We start from the raw sequence: 24,347 nt of genomic DNA, 5'->3' as shown, positions 1-24,347 counted from the left end.
TTTAATGGTAAAAAAACGTACTATATTTTGTTTAATGCCAATGACGATTTACGGTAGGTATTTCGAATTCGATTTGTCGTTCGTCTTTCGAACTATATAATCATGAATTAATTCGTTGAAGTTTCGAACTAACTAGTGCAAAAAATAAATGGTTGAACAATTACTTCAGGTTTGGTCGAATCGAAAATTTCACAAATTTGCCTTAGACGTATTGAGTCGGTTAGCTTTATTTTAAAACTGTCATATGTGCATGTGTTTGATACGCTAATCGAGAGTTAGATATCCACATAAATCATTTCACAGTTTGTAGACACTTTACTATACTTGTTTATTATTAACAAATATAAAAATAGAAAATCTTAATTAGCGCCTGTGCTAACACTCAAACGAATGAATGAATGAGAGCGATAATTAGTACATTCGGTCTCCGACTCAGAGTTTCGATCTCCAAACATTGTCACACAAAACGGATAAGGCAAATTGTACTAGTTAATTGGAAGCTTCACTCTGTAACAAATAAGATTGTGTCCTTTTTAGGGTTCCGTAGCCAAATGGCATAAAACGGAACCCTTATAGTTTCGCCATGTCCGTCTGTCTGTCTGTCTGTCTGTCTGTCTGTCTGTCTGTCTGTCTGTCTGTCTGTCTGTCTGTCCGAGGCTTTGCTCCGTGGTCGTTAGTGCTAGAAAGCTGAAATTTGGCATGGATATATAAATCAATAAAGCCGACAAAGTCGTACAATAAAATCTAAAAATTTAATTTTTTTTAGGGTACCTCCCCTACACGTAAAGTGGGGGTAAATTTTTTTTTTCGCTTCAACCCTGGAGTGTGGGGTATCGTTGGAAAGGTCTTTCAAAACTAATAGGGGTTTTCAAGAAACATTTTTTGATAAAGTGAATATATTCGGAGATAATCGTTCCGAAAGAAAAAAAAAATGTGTCCCCCCCCCTCTAATTTTTGAACCATAGGTCCAAAAAATATGAAAAAAATCGTGGAAGTAGAGCTTAAGAAAGACATTAAATGAAAACTATAGCGGACATGATCAGTTTAGTTGTTTTTGAGTTATCGTAAAAAGCTTTCCCTTCAATGCAAATTTGCCTATTTGTTTAACTCGGGTGAAAGGTACCGATTCATCCCTTGGTTAACAATTTACTATACTTTAAGCTCCAGTTTAGCTTATTGTGACGGAAGAGTAACTACGGAACCCTACACTGAGCGTGGCCCGACATGCTCTTGGCCGATTATTTAGAGATGTATAAAGACAGAGAATTAACAAAAGCAGCAAAAAAGCTTTTTCATTTAAAAAGAAAACTATTTCTAATTTGTATCAATAGCAGCCAAGCTAATAGATATTTCTTTTGAAATTGGTATCTTTATTAATATTAACTAATAGGCTGTCGTAGAAATCCGTTAGTATTTACAGTTCTAGGTATAAATACCGTAAAATTACTGTTTGCATTGATTAGGTAAGCTTGTTTACTTTTGTGTAAATATAATAAGATATTATCCGATTATTTTAATATCAAACAAAATGTTTCTTTTACTGCTAAATTAACTTCTCATTGTTTTGTAATGGTGTTACTTTTTATTCTAAGAAATAATAAGTTTGGCTCCTTGAGTAAAGCTGTTATGACCCCCAGATTCTTACATGACCCGAAGCTGAACCCTTTATCATGAAGAACCTTTTAGGGACGTGGCACTCCGAAGTATGAGCGAGAGACAACGTTATGCGTGTAAAAAAGCGACATCCCGCTCGCACATCGGAGCGACGTGCGAAACGGACGCAGTGTGCCATGCCCCTTAAGGCATAGAAAGTACTACGATCAATTTCTCGCAGTTTCAGAACCGCAAAAGTATAACGTACGGCATAGTTCATAAGCGCACGCACTTGCAAGATTGAAATCGCAAGAAATTAATCGGAGTGCGTTCTAAGATATACATATTTTATCTATATGGTCCACGCGCCTGGGTTAGAACGAAATTTTTCGATTGATATAAATTAATCCTAACTATATGGAAACTAAAGCACAACTATCTCATGCTGAAGCCAGAACGCTCGCTCACCGTATGCTCTCGGTCCTGGATCTCGGAGACCAGTCCTTGGAGTACGAGGCGCCTCTCCGCCGGCCTCCCGCTATCGCCCGTCCGGTCTTCCACCGTTCTACGTGATACCTGGTCAGAGAATTAATATTGATAAACTTATCCCTGGGTTTTTAGTGCGGGAATCTTTTACACTATCCAAAAAAACTGTAATTTAAAACAGACACTATTTTAACATGTCTAAGCGCCACTTGCACCCGGTGTTAACCGGTTAACCCGTTAACTCGGCGTCAAATTGTACTGGCAAGTCCAGGTTTAATCGGTTAACCCCGGGTTAGTGAGACGGTGCAAGTGGCCCTAGGTACATTTGGAGCATACTAGCTACTTTTAGTTTGGTAACTATTTTACAGTAAACTAAGTTATAACACTTGTGTTTGCGCCTGAAGTAGTAACTGGCTCGGTTTAGCGGTAGATGTCGCTGTACATTATGGACATGTATGCATCGCGATGACAGTATTTTGACGTGTTTTGTAATGGCTTTAAAGCCCCTGGCCCCTGTTTTCGTTAACTGTTTTTATACGTACCTAATAGCGTGTCGTACTTCTGTGTTCATGAAGCAATAAAACAATGCTACGGTGAAACCCTGAAACAAACAATTTACAATTAATTATTAAATTTTAGCTATTTTATTTACAGGTACAGAATGGGCCGTCCGATGGTATGCAGATGGTAAGTGGCTATTTAGTTTTCGAATTTACACCTACGTCGATAGTTTTTTTACCACGTCAGTGGAAAACAAGCATACGGCCCGCTTGATGGTAAGCAGTCACCGTATTCTATGGGAGCCTGCAATTCCAGAGGTGTTACATGCGCGTTGTCGAGCCTTTAAAACCTGTACACTCCTTTTTTGAAGAATCCCATACTGTAGTCCCTCGAGAACACCTCTGCAGGGTTCATTCCACAGCCGGAGTGTCCGCGGGAGGAAATTCCCGTTTATTTTATTATGTCATGTTTATGTATGTATGTATCATAGTAAATAGTTGCACTCGCCTGCCGTGTAAATTATGCCGCGTCCGGCACGAAAATAAAACACGCATTAAAATAATAACACTGAAAAAAGATTGGCCGAACTCATCGAGATCGTTTTTTTCTTCTTGAGGTACGGAACCCTAAAAAGTAACAGAAGCCTAAAGGCACAAAACAAAATAATAATTTGATTTGTTTCTTAATCATATTATAAATAACTCGTATGGGTATTTTATCCTTTATTTTTCTCTCTACAATTTTCTTCCAGAACGCTCGTGCAATAGTTCACGCCCCGTCTGAGAAGGGCTTAGCGCACGTCTGAACCAACTCTTTGTTGTATTGTAGTCTCTTTATATGGTACTCGTACAATTGTCACCGATAAGTTTCCTATTTACGTTTTTCTGAGTAACGAAATGGTGATATTCCTGGGATTTTTATGTTTATAACTTTCATTTGTAAACCTTTCATAAAATCAGTTAGTAAAAAAAAAACGTTTTTGACATTTACTGTGAATTGGAATAAAAAGTAAATTAATCGAAGTGGATTGAAACAAGTTTAAAAGCTCTAGATTTGAAAGTTACTTCAAATTTCAATCAGCAGTCCATAAATAAAATGAAAAGAATTTTCATAAATCAATCGAGTTGCCTCAAAACTATTACTGTGTTCTATTTATTAAAGCTATTACGAACATAAACTAAACTATAATTGACAAAGCTTTAGAAAATTGAAAGCGCTTAGAAGACGGTTGAGGCTTTAAAAGCTTTGTTCGGTTAATATGGCTAGACGCTGCAAAGGAGAAATCTTCACTACCGACTATTAGTTTTTCGTTTTCTGTGAATTGTTGTTGTAGCTATAATGTTGCAGAACAAATGAAACACTTAAATAGGTTATTTTTAACTTGAACCGTTACTTGTTTTTCACGACTGCTCGGGCAATATCAACTTTATTCGTATTTAAACTGCCGTGATTTAAACTAACACTACTGGCTCTCTGAGCTGTAGACCTCGCGTTAGAGGAAAGAGGACGGCCGATTCTTCATACAAATGTAGTCCCTATTTTCCTTTCTGGATATTGATATTTTGGAAAATATTTTCACATAATTTGATGTATATTAGCCATAGCTATGTCCCTATGTTTGAGTTTTATTGATTTTTGTATTATTATAAAAATTAGGATTGAAAAACCTTTCATACAAAAATTTAAATGCGTCTAACTCCTATAAAAAAATCGAAAAAAAAAATCAAACGCTGTAGTTACTATACAACAAATTGTGTCAAAATATTTTCAATACTGTTAAAATCCAGAGAGAAATGAGGACTACGTTTGTATGAAATGATGATTTCGCGTGGGTCCTCCACTTTCGTCTTAAGAGACAATTTTAGAGCAAAAATGTAAAATTGATAGATTTAGTCGTTGAAATTGTACACTTTTTGTTACGTAATACTCGTATCTAAATAACAAGTATTGGTTTCTATTAGCACGTCTTCTCATCTTGCCTTTTAATAGAGAGATCGCGAGCGTGCGTCACTGGTAATATATGACAAAAAGGGGCAGTTTAAAAAAAATCATTAAAAAATTGTGGTGGTAAATTGTAAGAAATGTTGTTACAGAAAATGTTGTAAATTATTTAATTATCCAAATTACGTTGAAATTAAGTCGATTATCAGAGAAATCATCACTTGATTTGAAGTAATTTCTGGAGAAAATTAATTTCGTCTAACTTTCATTTACACTACTTAAAAGTCATAATAACACAAATATAGTCTATTAAAAGTGGAGTAAAGGATATGTGTAATACAAATTACCATATTTAGCAGTCCAAACTTTACGAAATTTACAAATAAGACCGACAAAATCAGTGCACGTTTACCTAACCGTGTATTTAATTACTACCAAATAATCTATTTGATCACAAACTTTCACGAGAATTGGTAAAGAATTGCGACCTGTAGAGGAGACCGTCAGGACATACGAAAGCAAACTGCTCGAGTTAAAAAGGAGGCCTTCGCTTTCAATTAAGCTAATTTTACGGTTTAACTCTCGTGAGTTACGTAAAATACGAATACGTAAATTACGTACTTTTTGTCACTCTCGCAACTTGTTTCAGTACGGGGCGCGCGGCTATTGTGACCGATACTCAAGGCTCTCCGAAACATGTCGCTCGAGTAACTAAAATATGTACGTGAGTTAATCCGATCAAACTGACCGACCGAATTAGATCACCTTTATTGGATATAAGTTAGAAATTAATTATATCCTTGGTAGGTTAGGTCAAATGTAATTTGATTTGTCTGAAAAAAGATTCAAAGTATGATTGAATGGAAGGTCGTTTTTAGGTCTCTGAATGTCTATAATATATACTTTATAAGATAAGCGTTCCCGGCTCGTAAAATAATGATATTGCGCCTTTAGGGTTTTAGCGTTCAAAAGGTTATGACACCGAATGCTATGTCTTTGCTGAATAATACGAGTATAATCTTGTAGCTAGTAAATTGTTTTTGCCACACAAAGGATTGGGATGCTTTGAATCCAGAATCGAAAATGAAAAAAAAAATGTGGTGAAACTAAGTCTGACTTAGATGTCCTATGCATTCATTAAAAAACAGTTTTTAATCAAATGCAACAAGGGTTAGTTTCGGTTGAAAGCCTGTTGAGAAAGCAACGTTAGGTGAGTTTTTATTTACAGCTAGCTTAGTAACATGATATTACGGGCGCGCAGGCGGGTTTATGTTAGCACAAAGTTTGAGCTAAGTTAGTTTTTTGTTCGGGCTGTTTGTGGTTCTATTTTGTATGTAGTTTCAGAACTGAATAAACATGATGAGATTCAGATTGAATAAATCCAAGTAAATTTAATTTGGCTATTTTGTAGACTACCAATATGAAATAGGTCCACTGAGAAATGATTCTATTTTTACAAGTTTTTTTTTAACTTGCCCTGTTAGTATGTATGTTATTTTGAAGTCAAATCTTTGTAAGTTGGATGACAAAGCAATATTAGGTATGGTACCATCGAGCTGATCTGATGATGCAGACAGGAGGTGGCCATAGGAACTCTGTGATGAAACGACGCAACCTAGTTGTGTTTGGGGTTTTTAGATTGAGTATCAGTTGCGAGCGGTAAGAAAAGTACAGTCAGCGTCAAAAGCTTGTACCAAAAATTGCTTGTACGAAATTTTTATTATATACTCTCTAAATTTACGGAATCAAAACAAAACGAATCCTGCTTTTGTTAGCGAGGGCACAGCCGTGTTCCCATATTATTAAGTAAGATCTAACTTCTTCAGCCATCGGGCTGCGTTTCACAATTTCAAAATGAGGTGGAACTGGAGAGATGCTTGAAGATCTTAAGACAATTTTGGTAATGGGCGAACATAATTTATAAGTGAAGAGTATGTGTCCAATCCAAACTGAGTAGAAACAAGTTTCTACTACGATCGACTCAAGAGCGGGGCGAATAGCGTTCATACAGTACGTCATCCACGATGACGCGAAGATTAGTCGTCGTGAATGACACGATTTATTGCAAACAAATGCAACGCTTGTCACTATGCTGTCCGCCGCGGAGCAAGCTCTGCTGGAAGATTTTCATGTTACCTGTGTGGATAGCATCAGTGCCCTCGTGTATTCGAAGGCCGCCGCGAACCACGAGTCGTCGCTGGGGCCGCACAGCACCAGCAAGTTGGTGATACCCAACAGGGGTATCAGCACCAGCAAAGCCTTTGTTGCTTTCCTGTACTGCTCTGTTTCTAGAGTGTTGGCTGACCGCAGTTTCGTTATGAGAACCTAAGGAAAAAATATGTTGGTGTTGTATAAAAGACGCTATTATGGTTGCAATGTCTAAAAAGTCAGATCAAATTCTATACATAAGGTTTTCTCTGTGTGAGGCCGCGGACTGGACGCAAGATGCATGCGGCGCGGCGAGAGGCAAATTAAGGCCATTCATACATTGCGCTCGACTTGACCTAATGTATGAGAGGCCGTATTTGCCGCGTGATTGTTTCAGGCTGTGGATTTGACATGATTTTAAAACTATCTTTTTCAGAATTGCACATATAATCCAATTGTAATAACATTGGCAATTATCGCATGTAAAAAACTAGCGAAATAAAGGTGTAACATTATGTACTCCATAAATTAATTGCATAAACGCAGTTTAATCCTCTTGATGCTTTTCGTATTGCAGAGTCACATTATTGTTTAATGTCATTTAAGGAAGACTCTATCGATAGTCAACGAAATTTGAGTAATATGTTACAATTAATTATTTATTTAAATTATATACAGAGACAGACAGAAAAGGTAATGCAATTACGATTGGACCCTTACTTTTCCCCCCAGTATTCTCAACTATCACAACAAACCCCAACTGATAGTACCTGTCACTTTTCCGAAGGTAAACACTTAACTCTAAAGGTGAATTTGGGTTCTACTTCCTTACTACCTCAGTAATTATTTATAGAGCTACGGCCCCTGTCCCATTCAATTTTCCTTAAAAACTAAACAGTATCTGGTCACGGTGAATTTACTTGTAAATAATAAATAAAACATACCGTTTCTAGTCAACATTTCAGTGTAAGGCTGAGTCCCGGAAACGTTCAAATACGGTTGTATCAGATATTCCATGATTTTCAAATCACGTTTAAAGGTATCACGGGTCGGGGTGGGAATCACACATGGGAATCACTCATAAAACGAAGTAAATGAAATTTCACTTATATTTTAAATATTTGCTGACCAACGTGAAGTGTGGTTTTTCTGTACAGACCTTTGCGCCTATTTGTAAGTGTTACTATAATTTATAACGTTGTATTTAATATTTGATAAAAACATTTTACCTACCTATTTATTTCCGGTCCGCTAAAGTGGCTTCTATAGTGTTATTCTTGAAAATCCTGCACACATATTTATTCGAGTTTGATTCTGTTTACAACGTACCCACATGTTTCTGACTTGAAAGAAGAGGTTGAGCGCCAGCTCTATGAGCGACGGCTCCGTGTGGATCCAGTCCATCTGGTGCTCTTGCATCCAGAGGCAGACCTTCGCCTCCCCTGCGAGTGTCAGCTAACACAACTCATATATCCACATACTAATACGCACGCTCATGATCCTGACTAGAAAGTAGAGGTTGAGCGCAAGCGCTACGAGCGAGGGCGCCTGGTGGATCCAGTCCACCTGGTACTCATGCATCCAGAAGCAGACCTTCTCCCCTGCGAGTGTCATGTAACACAATTCATACATCTACAGACTAATACGTACTACGCTCATGATCCTGACTACAAAGAAGAGGTTGAGCGCAAGCGCTACGAGCGAGGGCGCCTTGTGGATCCAGTCCACCTGGTGCTCGTGCACCCAGAGGCAGACCTTCGCCTCCCCAGCGAGTGTCAGCTAACGCAACTCATACATCCACAGAATAACACCCACACGTACGTACCCACATGATCCTGACTAGAAAGAAGAGGTTGAGCGCGAGCCCTATGAGCGATGGCGCCTTGTGGATCCAGTCCACCTGGTGCTCGTGCATCCAGAGGCAGACCTTTGCCTCACCCGCCAGCGCCAGCTGAAACACATTTCAAATATTGAATTTGTACATACAAATCGTCGGCTGAGAATACGTTTGTGCCGTGTCCATATTTGAGAAAAAACGTTTTTTTGTTGATTTCTGAAATAACAAAAAATATAACATAATTGTCACTGATCGGCATAAAAAATCTATATTTCAAACATGTTGTGCCATATCTGCATTTTGCTATAGGATAATTACACTTTGTTAACAGAAATCACAAAAATTGTGACATATCTAAAATTTCAATCTAATTATCAGTATTATCACTAATTAAAATGTTTTATTTCATGATTACTACTATATTCCAAATATTTGCTTGGTAGATACTATAAATAGCAAGCTTATGTGGCTAAATGATAAATAAATTCAATATTTCCTAAGTATAAATCTTTGCGTAAAAAAATTTTTTTTTGCAGCTTTTCGCTCTCCTGCAAACCAATGTAAGTGGCGTATGTCACAAACGTATTCTCACCTGACGAAATATTTAATTTGTACACGTACAGTCAGCAATACGATTTGCTTAGTACCTTTGTATACAAACTTCTATGCATGGCGTTACTTTTCTCTGCAGCTGACAGTACATACTCGAATGCTAGAGGCAGACCCAGATGCAAAAAATAATGTCCGCCTTTTTCTATTATTTATTTATTTATTTATTTATTTAAACTTTATTGCACAATACATGAAGAGTACAAATGGCGGACTTAATGCCAGAAGGCATTCTCTACCAGTCAACCATGAGCCAAACCGAAAGATCATAATTGGTGCAGGGTCAGAATACAGAGTAAAATGACAAAAAAAAATATCACAATATTACCTATATAAAACTATTAGTATCAAGTAAGAACTAAAAACGGAGACGTATATATGTAAGTACACATATTGTGAAGTATACGTACTCGTATGTTTTCATTGTTCTGGGCTATGTTTTATTGCCCTTCTTCTTTGTAATAAAAAATGTCTAACATGACATCGAGAGATTGAGGAATACTCGTACAAAAAATGCGTCAATGTGTTAACGTGATATATATCAATAACATTTTCTTTTGACGTTTCTAGTGTTATTTTTTGCTGAGAAAATACTACATATTGTTCAATATTTACTTTATTTCAGCTTTGCGGAAGCTTTTTATATCACACTCAGACCGTTGTGGTTCTAAAGTGATATTTACACTTACTTAGCTTTCTTACTTCGATAGGATCCTCTCCAACCTTATATGCTATGCTTAGTACTTACAATCATAGAAATATTTACCTCACTTATGTATCTAGATTAGACTTAGAATTTGACATAAACCATTTTTAGAGTTCTGCAATAGGATGTCGTGTGAGCTGCGTTATTTCAGCGGCAGAAATTTTAATGTATGTCGGGAAACAACTCATTTTGCGTCGCCGTGTGAAGCAAGCAGGCATTTTGTAAGAAAACTGAATGCTGGAGAAATTGAGCAACTGATTCACAACTTAAAAAATTACGCTCGTCTGGCTTCACCCCTATGGTGCGAGTGGGACTCTGTCTGTCCCACTCTCATTGATATAGAAACCAAAGTTGTTATTTACATTTTTTTTTTATTGAAATAGGATTTGCCCAACATTGTTATTTGGCAGCAAGCAATGCAGCAGCATTTGAATTTGGGACAATTTGGCGTTAAGAGTGTCCAGTTATGATTTATTTGGAAAAAATATGGAGCAGGAACCAAAAATCAATTTCGTTTTTTCCTAAACCGCAAAACAAACCGTAATATCCTCGCAGATGGTTGGTTATATATACTACGAATTATTTGAAATTTTTGGCATATTTCCGTCACGGGTGCGTTTTTTTAAAATCGTTAATTGTTTTTATGGAAAAGTTTAGGGTCGGCAACGCGCATGTAACTTATCTGGAGTTGCAAGCGTACATAGGCTACGGAGACTGCTTACCATCAGGCGGGCCGTATGCTTGTTTGCCACCGACGTAGTATAAAAAAGTGCACCAATTGAATTTTAAAGTTTTTTTTATTGAAAAGGGTCTGGCTCATCATTTTTTTCGAAAAAAAAAACATAATTCGACACTCTTAATGACAAATTCAAAAGTTACTATAACTCAGTTACTATATGTTATCTTTTTAATTTAAGATTAGTAGTTAAGCTAGAAAAAATGCATGTTTTTTTTAGTATGAAATAAACAGACAATTTTTTTTTTATATGTCAAAGAGAGCCCATTTTCAGCCCATAGTGCGTCCGTCTGGCATATCGATAATAATCTCGAGATCTAGTTACGCTATCGATTTAAAATTTGGAACTTTGAAATAAAAACACTGATCAATCTATCGTTACTGTTAAGCGAATATACTGGGCACAGATAAATTAGATCTCTCCTCGGCATTGCAGTTTCTCTCTACATACTATAATTAACTCAGAACGCTGTCATGCGAAAATCAAAATCAAAATGTCAACTCGACATTTAACTATCCTGGGCAAGATGGCGGGCCGTTAGAGTGAAATAGGCGGTAAATTGATAAATTACCCCGTCTGAGCCGGTGGAGGGCACCACGGTGACGAGACACCGCGATATCACCCATATCGTTAGGAACACCGCCGGCGCGCCTGCGAACATAAACGGACAAATTAATTTTAAATCACTTCTTTGAAGCCGATTCTGCAGTCTTAGCACAGGTGAGGCGCGACAGTATTTCGTCTGTGAGATACCCTCTCTAATTAATATGGTTCCAAAAAGTTGGGTAAGATACGTGTCGCCCCGCTCCGGTGCTAAACCTACGTACTGCCTTATCAATTTGATTTTCATTTTGTTTTGATACTTTGACAGCACCAATTAACGGCTGACACTGATTGATGCTGACAAAATGTAATCACAGTCCTGATTGTCCGCGGAGGTCTGTGGGTGCGCGTGAGATGCCCAATAACGCGACTGATGGTCGTATCGAAATCATAAGAAACCCATATCAAATTGTTAAAACAGAATCCGCTTTCAAGCTTTTACTACAAACATACAGTTTTCAACCTTAAAAACGAAACATAAAGCTCGTAATGAAATGACTTGTATTTATATTGCATTATAAATGTGATCGTAAAGGGAAACGCGTTAAACGTAAATCAAAATATTTGTCTCAGTATATGAATGTTTATATCATGTTATCGACGTTTCCAAATATATGGGCGGCTTTGTGTATTACTGAAAGAACGATTCACGTGTACAGATTGATAAATAAAAGCTGACGCAAAATGTCTATTTAAATGTTGACAGGTTCGTACAAAGAAATTGCTACCTAAAATAGAATAGAATAGAATAGAATAAAACTTTATTTTTTATAATCAAAGTTACAGAGTTATGGCCTGCCAAGCGCAAGCAGTATTATTTTACATATATGTCTTAGGTATCAAAAAGATCTAATGTAAAGTAAATGGGGCTCAGTTCAGGCATGAACTGGCTCACGCTAAAGCTATGTATACATTTAAATGACAGGGATACGAGGTGGGGCCCTTCGCTTGGAGAGTGGTTTTCCTCTTTCTTGTTTACACACATAGTCAATTTCACCAGTACGCAGACCAGGTAACATAGGATTATGTTGGTTCGGCTTATTATATCTGTTCCCGGGTTGCGTAAGACCCGGAATTTGCTGATCCCTTAACTAATGCTATCTAAATTTGTATGTGTATATAAAGTTCAGCAGTACAGCTTTGACTTGGATACTATAAATACAAGGTGGCCAAAAAATATGTGCATTCCCGTTGCAAGGGAGGTTTTGGGATTATACTGAGCAACTTTTACTATGGGATCCACCCCAAGATCGCGAAAAAATTTTTTACCCTCCCATAGAAAATGGACCAGCTAAAATGTATGAAAAAGCCAGAAAATTTTTTCGCGATTTCGGGGTTGGTCCCATAGTAAAAGTTGCTCAGTATAAGCCCAAAACCTCCCTGGCAACGGGAATGCACATATTGTAGTGCGGCTGCCCTAAGCCAAAAACAAGTATATCCAAAATTTTCATAAACTGTTTTTTTGGATTTTCGGAATCGACTGTTTCGTTTAGTACGTATTTTAAAAATATCATATATCATATCAAAGTCAGCTCGTCCCACTCGCACCTAGGGATTGGTGCGAAACTCACTTATGTTATGGATATATGAAATTGTACTTGCGTTTAAAATATTTTGTGCTAGCATCTGCAAATTAAATTTATGAAAATTTGTAAAACATTTTGGCGCGTGTGTTTATTTCGGTTAGTTGAATGATTTTGATTAATTACTCCTACGATTGAAACTGGATTCGTGGAAATTATTTCAGTATAACTGCTACTGTAAGGCTAGGTTCACATGGCGTTATTTTTTACTCGTATACCGTATACGAGATTTTATCAAGATCGTGTCTACAAGACTGTAATTAGGCCAATTTTGATGTATGGGTGTGAAGCTTGGACTCTGACTCAGAAAGAAGATAGCAAGCTCTTAGTCGCAGAGAGGAAAATCTGGCGGAAGATTCTGGGGCCAGTCAGAGGTAAAGATGTAACTTGAAGTCGTAGGAAGAATAAAGAGCTAGAGGAGTTGGTTGAGGATGCCCAATATAATTGGCGAAATCAATTAACTGATCACCTGCAGAAGTTGGGAATAGGCAGATAGAGTTAACAAATACGTATTCACATAGCTTTAACTCATATAGGTAAGGAAACAAGGTGGTTTAACAGATATAATTGTTTTGACCATTTATATAGGTATTTGGCGTATTCTGTAGCGGTATTTAATATACGGGACAAAAACGGGACGGGAAAAAATATGGTTACAATCCCGTATATACGGGACGTATAGCAAACTTACGTATACGGTATACGGGATGAATTAGCGCCGTGTCAACCTAGCCTAACCTAAATGTTCTTACCAGTTTAGAAATTATATATTATGTAGGTACCTATGCGTATTTATAAGTAACAGTTAATATAATTTGTGTATTAATAAAATATTATATAAGTTGTCGCTTTCAATACTATGGACTCTAAGGTATGAATCAAACGACACCTCAGTAAATCGTCGATTTGGTGTTATTAGTGAACCGTGCTAGCCTAAGATTTGAAACTTAATTATCTCAAAAAGGTAAAATTAAAGGAGTTGAATTATTATAAGAAATGATCTGTATATAATATTGTATACCCGAAAAAGGTAGCTGTTGTGACTATGTATCATTTTAACATCTTGTTTGACTCGGTAAACAATAAAGTAATCCTTATTCTTAAAAATAAATCGAAAACCCAACGAATTAAAATAATGGTCAGGAGGCCTCTTTAGTTCGATTTTTTATTATTAAACAGTTATGGATATGATATGTCAACAATGAAGAGCGACATTTCTGGTTGAAGAAATAACACCATTGACAGCCGACAGATCACATCCATAACTATTTCGTAATAAAAAAATCAATCTGTATTCAGATGTGAAGCCAAATTTCGTGTCGTTTGATCCGTACAGAACGCGACACCTTGTATAAAGATGTATGTAAAATATAATGACTAGGGTCAATCGTCAATTACTGGCCACTGTTTAATAACTAGCCACCTTATACTAAAAATGAATTCTATTCAGCCATAAATAGAATTAATGTTTCGTATAAGGTGTAAATAACTGGCCATCCTTTAATAAACTAGCCACCTATTAGGGTAAATCGTTAATTATTGGTCACTGTTTAATAACTGGCTGGCTGGATAAGAATGAATTCTATTTAACGGTAAACAGATTTCATTTTAGTATATCTACGATACGATTGTATCTTATATCTACTAGTTATTGTCACCTTAATAATTATTTTTTAGTATAAGGTGGCCAGTTATTAAACAGTGGCCAGTAATTGATGATTTACCCTAATTCACATTAAATTTTAACTTACCCCATCCAATAGTGGTGTAGACTTTTAACTTTATATTTTCTGCAGTAAATGTTTCCACGACTAGCATATATAGATATAAACCTGCAACACAAAAAAGTAACATATATTATATAACATATCACATTAATAAATAATCATCCAAAGAATGTTGGCCCCTACTTTAGTCATATATTATTATGGCATAGAGTTTTCGATAGTCTCAAAACCTCCCAGTGAGCTGCGAAATTGCATGGAAAAATTATGAATGAATTCATTGATAAAGTCGCCATGCACTTTTACGGCTGATGGTACATGACTTTTAGGCTTAAAAAATAAAGATTAAAAATATAAATAAAATATATCTTTCTAAGTCGTTTTTTTAAAAACCACTTAACACTAACAAGAAAATATCAAAAACGAAGCCAGACATGTTTTCTTAATAAAACATTAGGCAGTCCCTCGAGAAATCATATAATTAACAACTTCCAAGAAAAGTAACCCACAAAGAAACGACGTCTGAAACATAATATTGAAGGTTAAAGCTAATGTGTTTACTTCTTTTACTCCAATTATTGTTAAAGAATTATATTTCAATCTGTCAATCATTTTTTTAGCTACACATTAAAATATTTTGTTCTTATATTTTGTGTTCAAGGTTTATTAGAAAGAAATAAAAATAAACCAAGTGCGTGTCAGACCACGCAAAAATACTTTAAATTTAATGTTTTATGTTATAGTAGCAATAGATATACAATTGCGGCAAATAATATTATATTTTTTCAAATACATTGCATTCTTATTTTCATAATTTTTTTAAAACGGCTCTGGAGATTTCGATGAAATTTAAAATAAAGGGCCGTATGAAAATGACAGTTCGATCAAACTAGGGTTTATTTTAAAAATAATTAATTTGCATTAGTTATCGCGGTAGCCCGGTCGGTATTAAATTGTAAAGTGCTAACGAGGGCGAAAGGGTGTGAGAAATCTCCAATCCGCATTATGCTAAAATGGCTGCTCATGTTGCCACGTGCAGTGGGACGTCACGTCAGTATATATATATATTTTGTTTACATGATTTAAAGTCTAATTTCAGGAATTTTCTAATGAATGCCTGTAATAAATAGCAGTATCATAGATTTTTTTACGGCTACTGTACATATGTAGTACATATACTTTCTTTGTAAATATGAACTGTTAAGATTTATGCCATTTATAACATACAGACCGGCGCAGAACACAGGTTAGGAATGGGGTTTCGTTTGCCAATCTTCAAAACCCTAAAAATTCTAATGGTTCAAGAGATTTTCTCAATAAAATTTACAGTTCACAGAAAATGCAAACAATCATATTTCATATCTACTATGAGTGGAAAGCAACCGACGTTTCTGTTGAAAACATTCTATTAAAAGGATTCAATGAGTAATAAAAATCACCGATACGTCCATCGCCTGTCATCTGTCAATTCTGAAAATTTTGATTACATTAATCGGTATTTATAGCTCTGAATACGGACCCGCCTACGTTGGAATTTTTAAAGTGATTCTTATTGCTCTAGTAAAACAAAAGAACATCAGAGATTCTATATTTTATATTTTCGATTTATGATTATCCATGAATATTGTTTCTAATATAAATACGCGTTTTTGCAGTTGCCAATTGCCAACCATCAAACCCACACAGAAATAATCTCGAAATATAATAATAAAATTTTATGGTTTACGATACAGTTGAACAGACTATGTCTACATTCTTAAAATGTTTTTCAGCTTCGGTGTCTAGTCTAGGCTTGTTTTGTTACTTTTGTTATCTAAAATGAGTCGTAAAACTGTAGTCTGGCCAGTCTAGATTCAGTCTAGGTCTCCAAACCCCGGCCCGCGGGCCAACTCTGGCCCGTGATGCGTTCAAAACCGGCCCGCGGAAATCCAACGCGACAGCCCACGGTCCGGCCCGCGGGAGGTTGCCGTAAAATGCCTATACCGTAAAATGTGTCTTCTTTGCTCTAAAATTCGATTTTTTATTTTTATATTGTGCTACGTATATTGATGCCTATATATATATATATATCAATTTCAATTTAAAGTAGACCGTCAGTACTATCATGTTGTAACACTGAAATGTGTTTGTGATATAGTTTTCATATATAAAATCTGTTGGAGCACATTACCCAGTCGGGAGAAAAGTACACAGGCACATTTTACGGTACACAATAAGTATCTGTAGATAAGTACGTTTAAATCAAAATTCTTACCTTCAACGAGCATCCAAAAGAAGTTGGTGAGATAAAAATAGTGCATACAAATAACGAGAATCATACACGACGTTTGATCTTGCGACGCCTCGTCCGACCAATTCTAAACAAAAGACAGACGATAAAAAACCATTACGATCCGATGTGAGATTTACACGAATGTGGGGATCTTTGATGTGGGGTGTTTTAATGACTTGAACTAATGGATCATGGAATTAAATTGGATGATGTAGGCAGATCATACGGAGATTTAGGTTCGCGCAATTCCTGTGGGCATCGTCGTAGTGAAGGATTTTAGAGTCTCATTTTTTATTAGTCTCTTAAACAGTAAAAATAGCATTTTCTCAGGAATTATATAGCTTAGCAAAAGAATCCATCCTTGAATGACTTTTTTGTTTGTCTGAAAGTTCTACGTACAACGTACTCATTTATTTTGATTTCTAATTTTATTAAAAGCGGGTTGAACCCGTTTTTAAATCTGTATGAAATTACGTACGACTATATAAAACTAACATACCTATCCTAACCTAAGTATTCTCTATGATTATCAAAGCATGCGCAAACTTCCGTTCAGTGCCAAGTTCGGTACTTATCCAGCTTTAACGTTCGAATCAGGCCATTACCTAGATATTCTAACTTATATATTGCCATTATTTTTATGAGACATAATTGTTTTATTACGAATCCAGTTGTGAAGGGATTTTAGAGTAAAAGTTATAGGTACCTAGCACTAAAGAAATTGAGACAGACAGTTATTTTGAGTTTTTGTTTCCATTAAGTTTAAAAACTTGTCATCTAATTACTAAAGGTTATTAAAATATAAAAGTGATGTAAGAAAAAACTGTGTCCCTACTTTAACAGCTGAAATAGATACCGTTGTACTGCACCATGTCTTGTGGTTACTCGATTGTCCAACGTCAACTTTCGATAACAATAATGGCCATACGGGGCCATCTACATCAAATGTCAAATTCAAAGTACGGATTTGTCACTTACATCATCTTCCTCGCGTTGTCCTGGCATTTTTGCCAAGGCTCATGGAAGCCTCGGAGGTTCGCTTGTCACTTCTTATATATGTTCAATAAATTAATCTTCCTTATCACTTACAATATTACCGAGTATTTCGTGAGTTGTTCCAAAATGTAGCTGCTACCTTCCTTATTTTCATTGCACTTAACTTTTTTAGGTAATTTAAAGTTGTTTAAAAACCTTAACACATTCTTTTGTAGCCGGACAGGTCAGACAGACGATCGTAAATCTTCCCTTGTCCATTACGCTAAGGGCTGTGTCTTGCTGCCTAATTCACAAAACATTAGTCTTCGACTGTGAGTCCATTCCCAATATAACTTGACCTGTATCGCTAGCAAATGTATATATACCGTGAAAACATTTATACTGGTCTTGTTCAAGCAAGGACTTTTATATGTTTCGTAAAACACAGTCTTGTCCGCTTGTTTATTCGTCCCACAAACGCAATATGCCCATTGACATTTAGGTCAACGTTTTAGTTCAAAGAATTACTGTCTTTCAGTTAGTCTCTTCTGAGTATATTTTACAATTTTAGTTTAGAGCTAGTTATATTTGACTTTTAGAAACGTGCTCTCTTATCCTTTTGTCATGGAATTATTAAGTAACGAGGAAATTGCCTTTTCGGCGGAAACTGTGTCAGAAAGAGAAGGTATCCCAGAGGGATTGTTCGTGCTAATCAGGGTGACCAAAGTATGTCTAGGTACACCTGTGTACATTTATATAAATATGTAATGTTATTTAATATTGTCATAGATGGGATGATGTGTTTATAGGGCAAAAGACGTTCATATTAACTATAGCAATGCTAAAAAAACAAGACATCGTGGGTCAGCTGATTGAGACGAAGTTCCGTTTTCTATTTTACATTCTCTCTTTGTCTCATTGCCCTTATCTTAAAGATACAGCCCAGCAGTGGCAGCATGGTTCTATTTTTATCACTAGTCGCTATGCCCGTCACTTTCGCGCTTTCATACTTGTTAGAATGTGACAGGCATGGTGACAAATGATAAAGAGCCGACCATCTTAGCCCTACAGGAAAAAATTACTTACATCGCAAAAAATCTAAATTCATTTTTTTATGATTTTAACCTTTCGCTAGAATGTATGCGCATATTTCAAATTGGGCGCCATGTTTTAATGGAGGAATGGGACGGTCAGACTAATATTATTCTATATTTCGATAGTAAGAACGTTTCGGAAGGACTCTCTTTGGTCCTCTCAAAACTTATTTAAACTTAATCTTTAAGATTGAGAGATTTAGCAACTTTGCTATTAATAGAAGACCTTCAAAGTATCAAACTAAGACAGTTTCGCAGCCAAGTTCGAACATTAAAGCTGGATAATTGTTAGACTTGTGTAAATAATTTACAAAGCACCTGCTAATTATTAACTATTTCATGATATTTGAGTTGATTTACAATTAACAGTAACAATGTGCACGTCAATTACATAAATAAACTGATTAATAAAATACATCGTAACTTACCTGTAGAGATAAATTTAGTATCCAACTGCATGCTGACAGAATGTAAGTCGACATGAGATTTGTGTGTATTGTATTTCGTAGACATCTTAGATCTCTGAAATGGAAAAGCGAAATCAATTCTAGCTACAGCGACAGCTTTTTGTCGATAACAAAATAACTAGTATGTAAATAAGTAACCTAATTGCATTTAGCTTTTTTTAATTAAATGGTTTTTTTCTAACTGAGGGAGACAAAATGACATTCAAGTGTCCTTTAAATTAGACTCTTATTTCTACGTGCTGGGCCTCGTACAAGTTCGAAATATTTGGATTCTATTCTCTCTGTCAAAGAGACAAAAAGTTTTAACGTAATTGAACGGTATATTGACGGATTATAAATAGACCCCCCCCCTAAATAAGTCAGACCGCATCGTTCCAAATCACCCTACGAGTATCCGTTCGTAATAATTAGTTAATGAAAAAAAAAAAGTTTAATATTTTGATAAAAACACCATATTTTAAGTATTTTACTGTAAAATCAAAACAATGAACTTAAAAAAAATACAAAGATTATTACACAAAATAAATGATTCAACTTTTAACGATCTTTACTTTTAGTAGACAAATAGTAGTATCCGCAATTCGGACCGTATCTGACAAAGGTTTTTTACAAAAAAAAGTTTTCGATTGAACTGTCAATTGGTGTTCGTTATTTCTATATTCTTTTATTGTAATTTCTTTCATTAAGTTTTATTGCGGTAATTAAACTTGATTGTTAGAATACCTTATGAAAACATGAGTGAAATAGTAATGACGAAGGATTACAATTTTACAGGTTGTATTTTTACCTTCCAAATATATGTTCTCTCTAAATCTCGTACGCTTTTGATTCCCTTATACCTAACCTAATTTAGAATCTTATGCGTAGGCATAAGATTCTAAATTAGGTTCAATCGCTACGCTCGTGAATCTACATATTATACTACATCTTTGGCTTAGACGGGACTCAAAATAAGCACTCAGCGAAATATCAAACATTGCTGACTTGTTGTATATATAACTATTTTATTTATAGGAAAGTAAATTTTTTTTTTAAAAGAGTTTTTAAACCCGAAAGTGACCCGAAGTTAACTGGGTGCTATAGTTCGTGTCATCCACGATGACGCGCAGATTTGTCAAATCTAACCTTTAATAACATGACAATACGAGTCCAGGCACGCGTCTTCGTGAATGACACGATCTATAGGTAACGAATAACGTAACGTCACCTGCTCAGTGCTCAAGCTAAATCGGATGGTTTAATGCGGTGACATCTTAGTAAGTGTGATGTTTTTTTAATAAAGACTGAGTAGGTTGCTTACTTAGATTGCTATATTTTACGGACAGTAGATTTGTAGGATTCCTGTATATATTATCTGTAAATATTTTATTAGTAATATTTTCAAAATTCTGGCTATTAATATGATGTTTTGCGCTACCGTATCTTTACTTGGCTAATAAGCCTTGGCCACTGTACTAAAGGTAGGTTGTTCGGTAAAAAAATGAAGTACTAAACTATGAAAAATTAAATATTCTCTAGTTCCGGATCAGTGAAGCATTTCTGAATAACTCTTCAGAACGATAATGAATATATTTGAAGAGTACTTGACAAAATTGTTAGAAAAGTGACTATTCATATTGTATGTTATCTATCGAGTTTCTGATATGATTCGATGCAATGCGTTACATACGTTGTACTAAAAAACTTTTTGTCAGGGCAAATGGATAGTGGCAACTGGTTTGTTATACATATTATGGCTGTTATATGCCACATTTAGGACTATGTCTCACTAACAAAATTATATGACAACCAGCTGGCTAAGGATGAAGGAAGGATGCAGGTGGGTGTTATATTTGATCGAATTGCATATAAAAATAATCTCGAAAAGTTGCGGTGTAAAATTGTTTAAGATAAAGAGTACTTTACTGTTGAATTTGTATGGAAATGTAGGGTACTTCAATGTCCTCGTCTTTGTATAATCATTATCTTCCGATAGTGGAAGCTTTAGATGTTCAATGCGATCAATCTTCAAAGAAATAGTTGATTATGATCTAAAATATTGTTAAGTTTGCAGTACATAATTATTATGGTGCTACTTTCCCGCACTAGTACGATATAGCACATTACGTAACTATCTCGAAAATTTAAAGGGCCATATGTGCTGTAAAATGTTATACAGTCACGGACTTATTTCGGGTTTACTTTATTAACCCTAAATGGCCCAACAATTAAAGTCCATGAATGTACGATACATGTGCGAATAGGCAATCGCAACTCGTGTCGACTTAAAACATTACCTTCGGTCGTGTTTTAATGTATTCCCACTCGTTGCGAATTTCCTATTTTTCGCACTAAACTTGTATCGTAATGTATTATTATGTAATGTTGGTGGTTGGTTGGTCCCACACTAGCATCTCCTGAGAGTCGGCGCCTAGTTCAATTCAATGGCTGCTGCTCGACTCAACGCTGGTGCAACTGTACTGCTCAGTGACACTATTTTCCATAGCGCTAACTAGACGCCGACGCTCAAATGACACTAATGTGGCATCTTTCTGGTGCAAACTGAGTGAACGTCAAGCGTCAGCGACCAGCGGGTTGTTCCGGTATGCGAGCGGCCTCAATGCATGCTGTTTAAGCCCGCACGCTTTGGTTAGACGATCGACGCAACGCTGCACACCCTGCCGAACACACCGCTGCTTGCTGGCCGGTCGCTACACAAACTATAGGCTAAGTTAGTGTCAACTTACTTGAAGTATAGGAAGACAAAGACGGCCAGCGACAGCACAGCGAGGCTGAGCGAGTAGCCGGCGAGGTAGATGAGGCTCGTGACGTCCGTCGCAGAGGTGTCGGAGGTACGCTCTGTGCAGTTTGAGTAGTCCGAGTAGTTGTGCCAGAAGCCTTCCGCGCAATGCCGCGAGGCGTTTTCTGTGGAAAACAATATAATTCAATAAGGTCGCGAAGCATAAACTAAACATGCAATAGCATAAATTGACATTATTCTGCATCCTAATGTGTAGTTTGCTACAAACCACTCCAAACACACCAAACTTCTGTTATTAATTAGAGATTTATAAAACAAAACAAATGAATGAATGGTTTCGACAGAAATCTGATGACGCATGATTTTGCTCTTGTCAAAATCAACTGTTCAAAATAGTGGCGCCCATATTGTGAGTTAGCAACAACGGGATAAAGAAAGGTCGGGGCTTTCTAACTTCCCAAGCGTTTCCTGAAGCCTTGATCAACTGATTAGCGCTAATTAGTGTTTACGAATCGTGTATTTTGGCATCCGCTCTACGACAGGACTTGGTCAATGATCACGGCTCTAACTTTTTATGAATACGGCTACAAGTCTCTCTTGCTATATTTGGTTACCCACGCAGCTGCAACTGCAGTTAGCACTCCGTGTGCAGGACCCTTGACCAGAGGAGGCCTATTTTAGAGATATAAGAAAAGCTACATTTAAAGTTTATTTGTTCTGTTAAAAGGCATCCTCAGATAATGATAACATTTATTTATTGTGTAAGAAACACATAACTCGTTCTGGCTTGGACGTTTCGCTACCGTCACATGGGCGTAAAGTGAAAAATTTATTCACTGTTCATTACTTTTCTATTATACAATAGGTGTTGTATTAACGAAACGGCCAAGCCACATACTCGTGTATTGACTAAGGTGTAGAGTTTGTAAAGTTAGGGCGTGTAGAGTTAGAAGCTTGGCTCTTCATAAGATCTGATAACTTTGATAAAGTGAGCCATAATGGTTTCGTCATGGCAACATTTTACGTGAAAATGTTTTCGGTGGGATCACGTATTCCCAAAAGCTCTCAATAATATATTTCTAACAATTTTTTTATTGTGAAAATTTTGTTGCGCGTAATCGGCATGTAAGAAAAAGTGATATATTAACTACTTTAAAAGTTTTTATCTTTTTAATAGGTAATTCTTTGATGATAAAAATGACAAATACGTATATTGATTATTACTTTAATTTTCTTCTCTTTTTTTAGTTTTAATTTAGTTAATTGCCTGTTTAAACATTATAAGTTTGAAAAGGTAATCAAAAGAGTTACTATCTTCTTATTAGGTATGTATAGTCGCTTATTATTTATTAAGCAATATTTCTAAAAAAATTAGATGCCAAGGAATAAAAGTTGCTTCAGAAATTAATTGATATGTCAATATGAAATAAAATATGATTTAAGAAGAAAAGTTCGTGACCTAGCGTGAGACGTGCGACTTTCAAGCCAAAGGCATGCATACATTTACAGGCGTTCTCGGGCACTCTCGGGCAGAGTTCAGTCGGGCTGTGCGCGCGTTGCTCACTTGACGTCCCCGCCGCTACGTAGGTACCTACTGCCATGTACGTCAAAATGCAATCTCTAAGGAATGTAAACATGATAAGATGTATGTATAAACGAATCGATGTATGTATGTCTGTAAACTTACATGATCTACTTTTTAAAATTCGAAATTAATACAGAAGCAACCCTAGTGAGTCGGGCAAGTTTTGGTATGTATTTTCAAGAACGGCGAGAACGGATCTGTTTATTTTTTATTTTGTGGTATTACACTACGGTGGCGACGTCGTCATGACTCATGATAAAATCGTAAAACTGAACATGTACGTTACAAAAACACTACCTATACAATACGTCGCTAAAGTTGTCAAACGGTATGAAAATTCGTTTCATTGTAGTATCTTATCAAAACTACTATTGTAGTGGATATACGTTTTGCTAAACAAGTAAGTAACAAAACAAACATATTTATTTAAACGATTGTATGCACGATCCTAAGTTATGCATAGCTACGGAAGGTTAAGTATACCTAATTTTAACGTTGACTATTTGATTGAAAAGCCCTAATTTACCTTTATCAAAGATTGTTAGGCGCCAAAGGTCCTTCTTCTGCCCTCATTCCTAAATGTAGGCTAGGTACTAATACTTCAATAAACGTTTTTCAGTTGGAAAGACTTACATTACTTTTGTTTCGCTCAATTTTATTATTTTTACTAAGAGGAATCAACCCCATTTCTTCCAGTACTAAGTACTTGAGTATAGCGTAAATATATACGTTTCAGCCGCCCTATA

At 36.1% G+C, this 24,347-nt stretch overlaps 1 protein-coding gene across 1 annotated transcript in view; it reads right to left on the bottom strand.

Moving 5' to 3' along the window:
• The window catches only part of LOC133527902 (parathyroid hormone 2 receptor), a 55,951-nt gene that overhangs the window by 15,351 nt on the left and 16,253 nt on the right, over positions 1-24,347 (bottom strand). The window contains exons 6-14 of the mRNA XM_061865096.1: positions 22,003-22,180; positions 19,238-19,331; positions 16,723-16,825; positions 14,496-14,576; positions 11,130-11,209; positions 8,495-8,620; positions 6,658-6,846; positions 2,622-2,680; positions 2,062-2,169 (exon numbers count right to left, since the gene is read on the bottom strand). Coding sequence (XP_061721080.1) covers positions 2,062-2,169; positions 2,622-2,680; positions 6,658-6,846; positions 8,495-8,620; positions 11,130-11,209; positions 14,496-14,576; positions 16,723-16,825; positions 19,238-19,331; positions 22,003-22,180 — 1,018 coding nt within the window. The remainder of the gene's footprint in view (positions 1-2,061; positions 2,170-2,621; positions 2,681-6,657; positions 6,847-8,494; positions 8,621-11,129; positions 11,210-14,495; positions 14,577-16,722; positions 16,826-19,237; positions 19,332-22,002; positions 22,181-24,347) is intronic.

Source organism: Cydia pomonella, chromosome 18 (genome assembly GCF_033807575.1).
Source record: "Cydia pomonella isolate Wapato2018A chromosome 18, ilCydPomo1, whole genome shotgun sequence".
Classification (NCBI taxonomy): domain Eukaryota; kingdom Metazoa; phylum Arthropoda; class Insecta; order Lepidoptera; family Tortricidae; genus Cydia; species Cydia pomonella.
Note: the sequence above shows the minus strand (reverse complement) of the source record. Positions and strands in the feature narration are given on the sequence as shown.